At 39.1% G+C, this 15,848-nt stretch overlaps 1 protein-coding gene across 2 annotated transcripts in view; it reads left to right on the plus strand.

Moving 5' to 3' along the window:
* Positions 1-15,848, plus strand: part of mdga2a (MAM domain containing glycosylphosphatidylinositol anchor 2a) — a 142,042-nt gene that overhangs the window by 61,307 nt on the left and 64,887 nt on the right. For both annotated transcript variants that reach the window (XM_084096782.1, XM_084096783.1), the window contains exon 6: positions 1,879-2,148. In XM_084096782.1, coding sequence (XP_083952908.1) covers positions 1,879-2,148 — 270 coding nt within the window. The remainder of the gene's footprint in view (positions 1-1,878; positions 2,149-15,848) is intronic.

The raw sequence follows: 15,848 nt of genomic DNA on the forward strand, positions 1-15,848 counted from the left end.
CCACCCCGCTCATTTTCTTGCACTATCCTTCTTTCTCACTTATTTTCCGTCTCTCAGCGCATTTCTGGCAACACATTGCCTGGTGATGATGATCATGGCACAATCCCGGGGATTGACTGATAGCTTTGCCAACTTGAAAGCCCTTACATCACAGCTTGCCAGTGTGCTTTTGGGACACGGCCTTGATTATATAGATTGGATGTGGTCACCTGGTGCATTATGGGCCCAAGTAAACCAATCTCTTTGGGTGATAATTGTAAATACCACTTTTTTTAAGTATAAACACATTAGCGTTATTAGGTAAACCACCATAATTGTCATCAAGAGGTGACAGTACGTGAACTTTGTGTATTTGCTGTAATTACTTACTTCAGGATTCACCAATCTCGGTCCTGGAGGGCCGCTGTCCCTGCAGAGTTTAGCTCCAACCAGCTCCAACACACCTGTTTGAAAGTTTCTAGTATGCCTAGTGAGACCTTGATTAGCTGGTTCAGGTGTGTTTAATTGGGGTTGGAGCTAAACTCTGCAGGACAGCGGCCCTCCAGGACCGAGATTGGTGAACCCTGACTTGCTTGAAGTTGGCTGTGCACCTGGTATTGCTTCTAAACAAGCATATAAACTGTTTTTGATTCCTTTAAAATCTTATAACGTCACTTAATTAATATTCATGAGTCAAGCTAGTAAGTTTTATAATGTTTCTCCAACGCCCCTGGATTTAAAAGGATACTCCACCCAAAAATGAATATTCTCTCATCATTTACTCACCCTCATGCCATTCCTGATATATATTATTAGACTTTTTTTCTTTAGATGAACACAAACAAATATTTTTTTTTAAAAATAATACATCTCCAGTGTTGCCAGACCCCTTTAGACACTTTTTTTTATTTAAAAAAAGCTCCTAGCGACAAATCTAGTGACTTTTTGGACAAACCTCAGTAACTTTCCAAATTTTGTCAGCGAGCGCAAGGTCTTGCTTTCTCCCTGCCATCACACCTCTCTCTGTGTCTACCCTGTTCAGTGAATGGCTGAGAGGAGCAGTAGCACATTCTGTTGAGCACACGGCTGCTGACAGGCGTGAATGGACTTATCACTTATCTGCTTTTCCTTTGTTTTATATTTAAAGAATTTAGTTTCACCATTTTGATTTCTATTCTTATCTTGTGCTTATAACTTGTATAACTCACTATCACAGAACTTTAGTTCATCCAGTTTCCAAACTCTCTCAATTCAGATAATTGTACACATATAAAAAAAAAATTGTCATTCACTATATCATACTCGTTCTATTGTCTGACAAAAAAATATATAGGAAATGAGAACAGCTTTATTGGACATTCGATTATATTATATTATATTATATTATATTATATTATATTATATTATATTATATTATATTATATTATATTATAATACAGTATTGTGAGCACGGATTAGGAGAGAAAACACACTAGGCAGGTAGAACACAAGTGAATATGCTAATTGACGCATGACGTCATCTAGCGACATTTAGCAACTTTTTGGGCAGGCTTTAGCTACTTTCCTTTGAAAATAGTTGGCAACACTGTCCATCTCTGTGAGTCCATATAATGCAAGTGGATAGATCCCCCAAAATGTATGCTGCAAAAACCATGCAAAACGAACATGAATGTAATCCATAAAATGTCTTCTGAAGCGAAATAATGTGTATTTTGAGTAAAATACTGTTAAAATTTTTAACTTTAAACCATCGCTTCCGGACAGCTGTCATACGTGCATTCGCTTATGTAAACGTCAGCATGTTGTGAAACGTGATGTAAGTGTGAGTATTCCTTTAAGTAAGAAAATAGGTCTTCCATGTGAAGCTGATAAGATTAACCTGTTCTGTTTTTGTTTTAGCCTCCCCCTCTATTAAGCTGCTTGTGGAAGACCCCATTGTGGCCAACCCTGGGCAGACAGTGACTCTGGTATGCATCATCTCTGGAGGCGAGCCCAACCCGACCCTGGCGTGGGTCCGGAATGGCGAAGAGCTTCCAAAGAAGAGCGTTCTCAATGGTGGAACCCTCACTATACCTGCCATCAGCACGGATGAAGCTGGTGTTTACAGCTGTGTAGCCAGTAACAACGTGGGTAATCCTGCAAAGAAATCCACCAACATTGTCGTCAGAGGTGAGAAGAGAGGCCTTGAGGCCGAGCTGGTTTAGTTTGTTTGTGCTTGATGTATTATAGTTTCTGGAAATTGTTTATTTGCAGCAGGTGTACATAGCACTGGCCACACAGTGCACCCCAGGAGTCTAGTAGAACTAGACAAAACTATCAAATGTGTAGACAGTTATGTGACTTTGATGTTGGAGAAGTGGCCTGGAGTGCTGAGATTGTGTATTAGTATGTTTGCGTGGATGACCTGAGTTTGCATTAGGCTTGCGGCGTTTTCAGATCCCTCTGCTCTCATCAGGAATTATCAGTATATTTTAAAGTTAAAGTTATTCTAAAATTCAGATCTAATTTCTATTCTAATATTTAGAACCAAATCAAACCATGTCTGACCCTTAGAAACATGATATTTGTGAAGCCAAATGTCTTTATTTATATGCCTTAATTTATATTTATAGCATTAGAATTTGAATTGCTCCCTTATGTAGAACAATGCTGGTAGTTAGAATGAATTATTAGTGAATTAGAGACCCATTGCCTGAAAAATATTTTTTTCCACAAAAAATATTAAGCAGCTGTTTTCAACTCTGATAATAATAAGGAATTTTACTTAAGCCCCAAATCAGCATTATTAGAATGATTTCTGAAGGATCATGTGACACTGGACTGGAGTAATGACAATGAAATTTCAATAAATTAAATGTAAAATATTTTAAAATAGAAAGCAGTTATTTTAAATTCAAATAACATTTCACAAAATTACTATTTTTACTGTATGTTTGATTCAAAAATGCAGTCTTGGTGAGCATAAGAGACTTCTGAACGTGTATATATAAGATACTGACAAGATGCAAAAAGTGTTTGTTAGTATTTACACTAGGGTGTAAATAACATCTAATTTCCTTTACACTCAGTGTAAATTGCCTCCACCAATAAGTTTTACAAGCCTCTCAAGTTTGCTGTCAGCATTTTCCACTATACCCATTACCATTTATCAGTGCATAATGAATTACTTAATGATTATCATGAAGGCAGAATGACAGTACATGGGGGTAATAAATATCTTATGAATGCAGTACAATTATGAATAATGACTAACAGTATGCATCGAAAAACAATCAAGTTGTGGTTCGAAGCTGATGTGAAAGGACAAAGATTTTGCTTCTGCTTACGGTAAGCGTTATTAGAAAAGTATTTGTTGAAACTTTCTTGAAGGTTTGAAAGACTCAGCCTTGCTTGAAATGTCTTATAAATAGGTGCTCTTCCAGCCAGTGTCATTACCTAGTGTAATGAATATCCATGACTTTGACATATTACATCTAGCCAAAAGAGCAGAGTGAAATGGCGAAAAGGAGTTGCTTTTTCAGGCATCTGTGTGTGGGACTCTCTCTGAAGAAGCTTTACTATCCCCGGTTTGGAGCAGCTTTTATAGCTTACTTCACAGTTACTCCTTCTCAAGGCTGATCCCCTGTGTGCACAAAAAGCTGTTTACACATCTGGAGGTCCAGGTTTAAATGTGAATCCCTTACTGTCTGTCAACTCACCGGGTCTGGGGAACACAGTGAGATTACGCATTTCCAGCGAGCTGGGTTTGTGTGTGAGGCTGGAGAGTATGATGGGAGTCAGATGTCTTGCCAGTGAGGAGGATCATCTTGGTGAGGTAGACAGCAAAGGGGAAGAGGATCATACCAAAGAAAGAAATCTGCCATGTGTAATTCTCCAAGCTCTCCTCACAACAAAGAACAGTTTAGTTTGTGGTTACTGACTAGTATCAGTATCATTCTGAGTATCGTTTTTGGGGATTTTTTTTCTTCTGATATCCAGAAACATTTTTAAATGTCCTTGGTCAGATGAGTTTGGTTTAGTAGAGGGTAATTGCTGTGATATCGATTTTAATGTTTTACTTAGCACTCTTTTGACTCAAATACGGTAATAAAATTATTAAACTCAGTTCAATAATCATTCTCCATTTATTTTTTCTATTTATTTGGAATAAGCGAGATAATGTACTGTCAGCTTTACATCATCATAAATTATACAACAGTTATTTCTGGTCCTCATTCAATTTGATTGGTTAGCGCTGATATGACAGTCTAACAGCACTGGGACTTTTCCCTGTTTGTGTCACTCTGCTATTCTGTGTTTGTTTGAGACAGTCTGTGCATTATGGAGGGGATTTTACAAAAAAATTCTGCAAATTACTTCATTACTGTAACGACTCAAAAAGGAGGATGCATTAATGCAAGTAAAAACTCTTTATTGGAAGTTTAACAGATGAGTCAGATCTGAACAGACACACACAAAAAACGGGGACAGTCGAGTGGCACAGGGACCTTGATGGGCAACACGGGTTATGATGGTGGTGAGGCTGAAAGATGTCTGTGACGTGCCAGGTGAGAAATCCAGACGGAGAACGAAGAACACAAAGAACAATCCAACAGGAACACACCGACACCAGACAGAAACAGGAACGGGAACGAACACAGGAATACTCCACAACGATCTGACAAAGACAAGATGAAACTGTGAACTTAAGTAGGCGTGTTGATCAGCTGCAGCTGATGCCGCTGATGAGATGCAGCTGTCGCCGCAGATCAGCGGTAGTGATCAGTGACCATGCCCACACCCACACACACAACAACAATCACACGAGACGAGAAAGAGACAGTGAATTCATGAACCGTGACAGTACCCCCCCCTCCTAGGAACGCCTCCTGGCGTTCCCAGACACCCTTACCTGTGGATTGTAATCATCGATAAGGGAGTGATCCAGGATGTCTCTAGCAGGTACCCAACTTCTCTCCTCCGGACCATAACCTTCCCAGTCCACCAGGTACTGGAATCCACGTCCCCTCTGCCTTCTAGAATACGATTTACAGAATATGTAGGTTCCCCATCTACGAGTCGCGGCGGGGGGAGGGGAACCGGGGCAGGCGGATTAATGTGAGAATGAAACACAGGTTTTAATTTAGATACATGAAAGACGGGATGAATTCTCCTGTACGCCGGAGGAAGTTTGAGTCGGACTGCCACCGGACTAAGGATCTTGGTGACAGTGAACGGACCGATGAATTTGGGAGCTAGCTTGTTAGAGACGGAGCGGAGTGGAATGTTCTTGGTTGAAAGCCACACTTTTTGACAAACGACGTATACGGGAGGCTTTGACCGGTGGCGATCGGCTTTAGCCTTGGTGCGCGCCCCCACCTGGAGCAGAGTCTCACGGGCTCTGCTCCACGTGCGGTGACACCTCTGGACGAAGGCGTGGGCGGAGGGGACCGTGACCTCGTATTCCAGACTAGGAAAAACTGGTGGCTGGTAACCTAAGGAGGAAGACTCCAGGAGGAAGGATTCTTAGATACCAAACATCGCAACACTCTTTCCAAATCTTGGTTGGCTCTCTCGGTTTGGCAATTGCTTTGGGGATGAAACCCTGAAGATAGACTGACACTCGCTCCCAGTAATTTACAAAACTCTCGCCAAAATTTGGACACAAACTGGGGTCCCCTGTCAGAAACCATGTCCATCGGGAGGCCATGTAAGTGAAAAACGTGGTCCACAACAGTTACCGCGGTCTCCTTGGCCGAAGGTAATTTGGGCAAGGGAATAAAATGAGCCGTCTTCGAGAACCGGTCCACTACGGTCAAAACGACCGTCTTATGTCAACTCAACTTATATCAAAAATGCGCGATAAAGAATCGGGTTTGATGTTTTTGGAACCCGGGCGGTACGAGAGAGAAAAATCAAAACGACCGAAAAAAGTGCCCACCGAGCCTGCCTGGAGTTGAGTCTTTTGGTGGTTCTGATATATTCCAAGTTCTTATGATCGGTCCAAACGATAAAGGGTACCCCCGATCCCTCTAACCAATGACGCCATTCTTCCAACGCTAACTTGACTGCCAACAACTCTCTGTTACCAATGTCATAGTTACGTTCGGCAGGTGATAAACGATGGGACAAAAACGCGCAAGGATGCATCCTGTCGTCTGTGGAAGAACGTTGGGTAAGTACTGTGCCTACCCCCACCTCTGACGCGTCGACCTCCACCACAAACTGACGTGAAGGATCAGGGGCTATCAAGATGGGAGCTGAAACAAAGCAGCCTTTCAGTTTGGTGAATACAGCCTCAGCTGTATCAGACCACCTGAACGTAGTTCTGGGGGAGGTCAAGGCAGTCAGAGGAGCGGCTAGTTGGCTGAAATTGCGAATAAAACGCTGATAGAAATTGGCGAACCCCAGAAACCTCTGTAGGGCCTTACGGGAATCTGGACTTGGCCAATCTACCACAGCCTTAACCTTCTCAGGATCCATACGTACTCCCTCAGATGAAATGATGTAACCTAAGGAACAGACTGTGCATGAAAAGCGCATTTCTCCACCTTGACAAAAAGCCAATTCTCTAGCAATCTTTGAAGCACTCGCCGGACGTGCTGCACATGTTCCTGGAGAGAAGAAAAAAAATCAATATGTTCTCCAGGTAGACATATATGAACTGATCTACCATATCTCGCAGCACGTCATTCCTTATGCGAACCAAATGATAGGCATTACATAAATCCAATTTTGTGAAGACCGATGCTCCCTGCAACCTCTCGAAAGCTGAAGACATCAACGGTAAAGGATAAGTATTCTTTACCGTGATGTTGTTCAACCCTCGGTAATCAATACAAGGTCGCAGAGACCCATTCTTCTTCCCCACAAAAAAGAACCCCGCCTCCTGCCTCCTCCTGAAACACAAATCCAGAAACAGACGAACAAGCAGACACTAGACAGGACTCATGACATTGATTGCTCTATGCAGAAATGGAATTCTGACGCCAGTCCACTCTAGGGTTGTGTTGGGTTAACCAGGGGTGACCAAGGACAACGGGTGCTAGTGGAGAATCCATGAGAAGAAATGATAATGTTTCGATATGGTTGCCTGATGTGATGAGGGTAATGGGTCCGGTGGTGAGTGAAATGTTAGGGAGTTCTTGACCATTGAGTGCGTTGACTGAAATCTTGTGGGTAAGTGACGTGATCGGGATCTGAAGTCTGTGAGCAAGTCCATGAAATTACCTTCTGCTCCAGAATCCAGCAGGGCTTGACTGTCGTGCGTGCGTGTTGCCCATCTCAGTCTTACCGGGAGGAGCGTGGACGATGATGAGGTCTTCTCGGCGGAGATCCCACCCGATAGTAGCCTCACTGTTACTATTGGGCTTGCCCTTTTACTGGGCAGGCATGTAGAAAATGGCTCGCCCCTCCACAGTAGAGGCAGAGCCCCTGGGACCTCCGCCTCTCCTTCTCCTCCCAGGAAAGCCGAGCTCTCCCCACCTGCATGGGCTCGTAATCGAAGACGGGGCTGACCGTGTCCCCGCCGCTGGCACATAGATTCTCAGCGCCCCCAGGTGATCTGTTAGGAAGTACACGACGTTCCATCCTGGTTAGTCGGGCGTCCACCTTCAGTGCCAGGTCGATAAGGCAGTTGAGGCTCGTTGGGAGGTCCAGGACGTAGATTTCTTTTTGGACACGGTCAGCCAGCCCATGCAGGAACACGTCCCACTGCGCCTCCTCTTTCCAGTGGCACTCTGCCGCCAAGGTCCGGAACTCGATGGAATAGTCCGACACAGAGCGGTCACCTTGACGAAGGTCGGCGAGTATCCTGGACACTAACAAAAAACATGATTAGAGGTATGCAATGATTCTGCCACTGTGTTGTTGAAGCAAATAGCAGTAAATAGCAAACTTGTGTCTAAAATATGACTCAGATTAACTTATTGTTTATAAAATAATTGTATAAAAGTAATATAGCAATTGCAATTGTGTTGTTCGTGTGATAATGCTTAAAAACCCAGACTTGATGATCAGGGCACCAGGTCGAAGTAGGTCTTTTATTTTGTGTTAATGACCAGCTGACTGTGCATTATCCCATAAATAAATTCCACATTAGAAGCCAGTTATTTATTGCCATACATAACCCTCTGAGACACTTTTTTGCATTATTCATTCATTGTAATATTAAAATGCTATTATTTTAACATTCGTTTTCATTAGATTTTGATCCTATTATCCCATTATGTTTTTTCATTAGACATACTGATCCTCTGGTGGCTCAGTTTCTGGTCCTGGTTGCTTTCCTATAATCAATGTTGCAGAAACAGTTTGCATACCTAATGATCCAGAGCTTTTATAACACTTTAAAAGTATGTTCAATGTATTACAGTTTTTCTCGATTGTTTACACACATTTTCTGAAAGCATGCCTCATATTCTCAGAACTCTACACACAAATCTAAAACACACACACAATGGGCAAAACCCATCAATTCACATGCAAAATGAAACTTTACATTCAAAACAATGTTATTTCTTCTCAAAATGGTGTTTTGTTTTCAAATGACACACACAAACCATCATATGAATGGACATTTATAAGAACCAGTTGAACACTGATGTGCTCAATGTAAAACTGTCACGGTTCACGAATGCATTGCTTTCTTTTTGTCTCGTGCGTTTGTTACTGTGTATGTGTGTGTCGCGTGTATCTGTGGGTGTGGCCGGAGCAATCACGCTCAAAAACACTATGATGAATGGAAAACACTTCTTATCCATTCATCATAATGACTTAGGCCTTTTTTTTGTTCAGTGTTACACTTACTACAGACAGTACATACATAAGTGTGTTGTAAAATATTTGAGAATATTGTTTTTATACTCAGAACACAAATACACGGTAACAAATATATTTTATTTTTCTCACAAAAACAATGTACACAGTGTACATCCCAACCAACACAAAGTACATACAGTGGTCTACATACAAAACAACAGAAGAAGTGACTGTATACAGTTACAGTAAAAAAAAAAAAAAAATCCAATGTTGGCATCCATTGCTCCATTGAAGAGCTGACCTGTTGCCCTTTTATGCTAAAGCTCTGATTGCTAATTGTAAAACTGTGTGATGGGTGTTTGCCCATGTGATGAGTCAGTGTGCATATTTGAATGGCAGTGTGTTCCTTGTGAAAACAAGAGATTTTCTGCATGAAAATTGTGCCAAAAGCAGAGAATTGTGTGTAGTGTTTTGAAAAAGGTGTGTTTTAGAACTGCAATTTGAGTGTAAAGCAGGAATTGTGCTTGTAGTTTAGCAGAATTGGTTCAGGGGGTTGGTGAATGAGTTACATGTTGTGGTCATTGTGTCTCAAGTACCAGTATTTGTGTGTAAACAATTGAGAAAAACTGTAATTGACTCTCACAACAACAACTTCCCACAATTCCGTTCACCTTACTTTAGTGTTTTTCTTCATGTATTAACCACCTTCAGAGGAGAGCTACTCATTTTCCACTACATCACATGAAACCATGAATGTTGCAATATCATTGCCACGTCTTTATGGCTCACTTGTGACCAATGCTTCTTTTTTGTCCTAGACGTGTTGGCCATTTAGGTTTTAAATGCTTTTTCTTATGGATGGAAACAACATTATTGGGCAGAAAATTGCAATGATAGGCCCATTCTTTAGTTCCATAGATTGAGGAAGGTTTTATAATATAAGATCGTCAGAGGGGACGTTACAAGCTTGAGCTGCGCAGCTTCTTTGCTGCACAGATGGCGGAATCTCATTTGTTGGGCAAAATAAGCAAGGGATTGGAGAGAAAACGATATTACATGGGAGGGTTTGGAAGTTGGGTAATACCAACACACTCTGCTGGCTGCTTGTACAAAGCTCTATGATAGCAGCTGTACTGGCCATTTGAAATATGACCTTTTCTCCTGCAATGGGAAAAAGAGCATGTGTAGCCAGATGGGGTGGTGTTTGAGGTGAACTGTTTCTCCAATCACTTTATTAGGGAGGAAGCTGAACTCTTGAGGATGGATGAAGGTAGAATAGAGGCTCTATTTTACTTTGTTTTGTGAGGAGAAGATATAGAGCAGTATAGTGGATTAAGCAAATACACTCCAAAATATTTTGTCATAATATTTAAGATTTAATTGGATATAAAATGTCCATCCATTTACACAGTTTTAACATAAATTAAACTAAGCCAATCTAGTACATGTTAACTAATTGCTTGTTCCACTGCTAGCCAAATGAATTGAATAAATTTAGTTGTTTTTACAATTAACAGATTTATGTGGATTCTATGGAATTTCAATAAAATATGATTATTTAATTAAAATCAAAAGGATGCAAATACTGATTCCTGAGCAAATTAAGTGTGTGTGTGTGTGTGTGTGTGTGTGTGTGTGTGTGTGTGTGTGTGTGTGTGTGTGTGTGTGTGTGTGTGTGTGTGTGTGTGTGTGTGTGATTTTACATGTATCATTGAAATGATCCCAATATTTGGAAAGAGAATTGGATCTTCCTCAAATTCAAGAATTTTTTTAAAAGGAATTGGAATCGTTAAATGCCTTACAATTCCTGTCACTATACCTGATGCTTTTGAAGCTGAATTGTAATTGCATGTAAGAATAAAAATGGTTTTGGACCGACATGAGGGTGAGTAAATGATGACAGAATTTTCATTTTTAGTTCAACACAAAAAAAGAAAGAAAGAAAAGTCTTCTGTAATCTTGCTTGGCTGGCTCCAATACAGAGCAAACACAGTGCAGGGATTACTTGGGGGCAGATTGGTCTGATGAGAGGTGTAATGGGCCGTCATTCAGTGGCACCCAGGTGGGAGTGACCAGATAGCCATCCCTGAGTAAGGCCTTTTCTGACAGCTCTGTTCCACCACCCGCTGGCAGCATCATCAATAAAACACACCCCACCCTTCCCAGTTATCACTCAAATACTGAGCCTTGTCAGTACTCTTCAGCAGATTATGCCAGACGTTGCAGGGTCTGCTCTGCAGATAACTGCAAAATAACCCAACGTTCTTTATAAGATATTTATTAGCTAAGGGGATGGAAGGGAGGGTATTGCTGAGCCTGCACACTGCCATAGAAACTCATCTTTTTATTTATTTACAGAGAAGATATCATCTCCTGTTTGGGCCACTTTCCACCAAGCAATCAAAACAGGCATGCAAAGATCGGTCCTCCCATCCCCCTTTCCCTGGCTGCAGAAATTGGGTCATATTTCTGATATGGAAATTGTGTTCTGAATCACTTTGATGGTCATTCACATCAACTGTTTTCTCAGCAGAATTGCTGTGCGAACTTTTGCGTTGTCTGTAGCAATGCAATGTGTCAGTATTGTGAATGTGAGGACACATTGATGAGATTCCACTGGATGTAATGACTGAATGCAGCTTTTGCCTGTAAAGCTGTTTTCAAATTAGCTGGGCTCACAATGATCCCCTCGTACATTGCACTACTTGACTTATTTTTCCGCTAAATAAAATGGATAATAGAGAATTCAGTTGCTTTTGATGAGGTGGTGACTATTAGCAGACTGCTGCAGTGGTGATTTACTACAGCTAATAACAGATTTGTATTCAACCATTTCTTCTCCTCTAATGTGAGGGCTCACATCTTGTTGGTGGAGTTTATGTTGATTGTACTACTGCCTGTTGTATAAGGGAATGTGAGACGGTGGTTATCATTCACTATTATTTCTATATTTTTGTATACTTTTTATACACTATTTGCTTGCACAGAAAAGATTTTCATGCAAAATGTCCTCTAAGCAGGTGCATTCTGCATATATTTGTTCTGATCCTCATTATCTTTTGATGAATAAATAATTTTTCCTGATTTTTTTATCAAGGATTGCATGTCTGCAGTTAAAAGTGTACACAGCCAAATATTTTTTTTTTATAATATAATATATAAAAAATATAAAAAATATATACATAATGTAAATTGTAAAAAAAAAAAAAAAGATATTTAAAAAATGTTGTTACTATAGAGAGAGAGAGAGAGAGGGAGAGAGAGAGAGAGAGAGAGAGTATAATACTTATTATACAATATGAATATATTTTTATAGGCATAGCCATCCATGTTTCTGAGGTTTTTGCAGGTGCAAACTTACCAATGAACCATGACTTCTGTGCAAAATGTTTTTTTACTGACAGTTTGTGAATGAGACCCAGTGCATAGTGCATTATATCTGTTTGAAAAACTATTGTTTGAAACTTTGAATTGAACTGGTTGATTATTGCTTGTTACGTTCCAGGCAATGATAATCTGTATATTTTTGATTATGAAAGACATTAATTTAAATTCACTGATTATTATGTGCCAAATAACAATGTTCCATTTCCAAATGACAAACCCTTCCTGCAATATTCAGCGTTGCAGAGTAAGTCTGAAACTCCAGTTTTGCTGTCTAAAAAGGTGCAATTGACTAGTATATATATAGTGCAAATGTGGCCATGAAGAAAAACACTTTAAAGATCTGTTTTAAATTCCCATGGTTGCATAAGATGATATAAGTAAAGAAAAGTGCTTGTGTGTGGCACCACATATTCATCAGTAAAAGACTTTTCTCAAACATTCACTGTATCTATTCACTCTGATTGCACAACTATGCAGGGCTAGTCAAAAGGATTATTGATTTTCATATAATGCAACAAGTGTGTTGACAATGATCTGTGGTGGGTGCTGAGCTGAGGAAATAACTAGCTCATTATAATATCACAAAGAAAAGACTCATCTAGAACAAAATCATTTGAAATGCATCCATCAATATCTTCTGCATATGTTTGATGCCAGAATGGAATCGCATTTGAACATCATTATTGTGTTTTTTGGAATGAAAAAAAAGCTTAGCAGTAATTCGAGGTGATGTCTTAATTCTTTCCCAGACGTTTCATAAAACATTTACAAAACACAGGTGCAAATGGTGGAGAGAAACCATTATGTTGTCTCTTAGGAGCTCCTTGATATATTCTTCTGTTGGAAAGCTCATTAAAAGTTGAAGCAAAAAGTTGGATTTCCATTTTAAGCGTTTTTGAAATTTCAAGAGATGTTATTACAGCGGATTACTGTAAGAAATCATCGTCAAACGCTCAACGTGTTGCAACCTGACTTTAAATGTCCTGGAAAGATTAAGCAGCTTGTCTCTTGGTAATTGCTTACCTGCAGTGCTTTTTGATAATGACAGAACTGGACTCGAAAGCATTAACACCCTGCACGTTTTATGGGCTCACCAAAGAGCGCACAGCTATCTCACCACAATATTCAGCTATTGATTAAGTCGCAAATTGACCAGTAAGGAAAGGCCAGCCGAGCCGAACTTTGCATAAAGCAACCCTGCAAAGTTACAGCTCTTCTTTGTCATCTATCTCATAATATTCAGAATCTCTGCCTTAGTCCACCTTGAAACATCCTCTCTTAGCAGTCCAGATTGTAACAGATTGTAAAATGTGCAGAATTAATGCAGTTGGTTAATAAGATTTCCCAAAAGCTGTTTTTAAATAATTCAGTCACTGATTAATAATTAGCCAGATGCACAGCATTCTCAAAAATGACTGGGAAATGAGTTTGTGGTGTTTTGCTTTGGCTCATGGCTAGCTTGAGACTTGGGATCCCATTGGGAGACATTTGCTTGTGTGTCTCTGACCCCTTTACTCCTGTTGAAAAGAGAGCAGAGAGCGCTAATGAAAAGTAAAACAAAAAAGAAACCTCCAAAATCTCATAAATATGCAGTTGTGTTTTGTTGAAGTCAACGTGACTTTAGAAAAACTGCATTCACAACCCATTTACTTGTGTAATGTGACATTTCCCAAAAAACAAGAAAAAAATGTAGGGCAGGACTTGATTTTATCCATCAGGAACTGATCAAATTGTGAACATTGGTCTCTGTGACAGGTGAAGAGAGGTTTATTGATATATAAGTTTGGGTCAGTGATTTTTTGATCAAATAAATGCAGCCTTCCTTGGTGAGCATAAGAGACTATTTCAAAATGTTATATATAGGCCTATATATTTGATTTCATGTTGACTTTGCGACTTTACAAACGATAATTTTTCTTGAGAATGGCGGGTTGCGGTTTCGGCTTATTTACTGTGTGGTTTTAACTCATAAAGATCCTAAAATACCTGCTGTTCAGTCTGGTGTGGCTTTGAGTTGGAGTTATTTCTGAATGTGAGTTCACAGTGTGCAAGATCTCTCAATCCAGCCTTGCAAAGATTAAGTCATTAGCATGTGTGGAGTAGTGTGGAAAGTGTGTGTCATGTCACGCCGTTCTTACATCATTTCCAACTCTGTAGATGTCAGTGTGGTTGAGTCAGAGTTCTTCTCAATGTCAGTGTCAAAGGACTGAGGTTCTGTGGAAGGAAACGTCTGTTCTCCGACGAACAGAGAAAGTGCGCGACTCCTTGACAATCCCTTATAATTTCACGTTTTTGTGTGTATGTGTCTTGAGGGGCCCTCTGTTTATTTCTCACCTTATTCGGGGTGATAGTGGGATGATGTATTTTAAGATCCAGCTTTATTTGTGCCGTATTCACTGGCTAAGATGGTAGTCTCTCACCTCCATTCCTTAAAAATAGCTTATGGGTATTTTATTAACATTTTGTGTTTTGTCATGTTTATGTCACTGGCTTGTCACAGTGATAATGACTTCAAAAGCAGTGGTGTGGATGAATTGTGGAAAAGTATATTAAACTGTTTTGAAATTACATTAAGGAAAGACCTTTTAGCTATGTAAACTGACGCACTGCATTTAATGCATCATTAACCATGCAGTACAAATCTTGTATGAAGAGATTAAGAGACTTTATGATAAGAAAATGTGCAGTGTGTTACTGCTTCTTGAGCAAACCGATATTTTATAAAAAGGAAAGTGCCTTTATTAATGGGTGTTTCTTCAACCCCAGATACTTTTACATACCAAGAATTAAAATAAATAAATAAATAAATAAATAAATAAATAAATAAAAGAATATCATCATATTATCATATAATAACTATATGAACTAAATATTTAATATAAAAATGTTTAAATGATTTAAAAAACTAAATATTTTACTATACTCATAGATTTTTGCTCCTTTTATTTTAAGAAAAATTCAAAAGTTGCAATTGCTTATTATAGATGACAATGGCAATGCAGAGCATGCTTGAGATGAAATATGAGACATTTCAAGTGTGAAGAAAATTGAGGTAAATATGATTGAAGCGATACAAATATCAATAATAATGTCACAATAATATAAAAATTGTATTATTTTACATAATACTAAAACGTATTTAGTTTTTTAAATATATTTTAATTAGAAATATAATAATAATAATTATAAATTAAAATAATAATACAAGTTTATTTACAATCAAGCTGTCATTTTGTAAATTATGCCAAAAGTGTGAAAATATTGTTTGTGTTTATTTAGCTTATGTAAAATGTTAGTAATTAAATTATCCTTAGCAAGGCAAAAGAGTCCAAAATGTTCCAAATGTCATTTGCATCAATGTCATTTCCACCAATGAACTCGAAAAAACAAAATATATTTCTGGAAATATGGTGGAAATTATACTGTGGTGGACATTTTAATGATAAATGACTTTTGGTCTGTTACTAACGAAAATTTTGGCAATCGATTAATCGGTCGATTATTTAGACGATTAATCTAGTCTTTTTTTTGTGTGTGTGTGGTTATAAAAAAGACCTAATATATTAAAAATGAGGCATTAATAATTCAAATAAAGTTTTTGAAGCAATTATGGTTTTATTGAACAGGGCTGGGTTTCCCGATAACGTTGTCTCTTAGCGCGCTACGAAGACTTTTAAGGTATAACTTAACTGAAGGTATACCATTTCTAGGCGTGTTCCCCGAACCATACCTTAGGAAGTTGC

This window comes from Abramis brama, assembly GCF_963993115.1.
Source record: "Abramis brama genome assembly, chromosome: 21".
Taxonomy (NCBI): Eukaryota; Metazoa; Chordata; class Actinopteri; order Cypriniformes; family Leuciscidae; genus Abramis; species Abramis brama.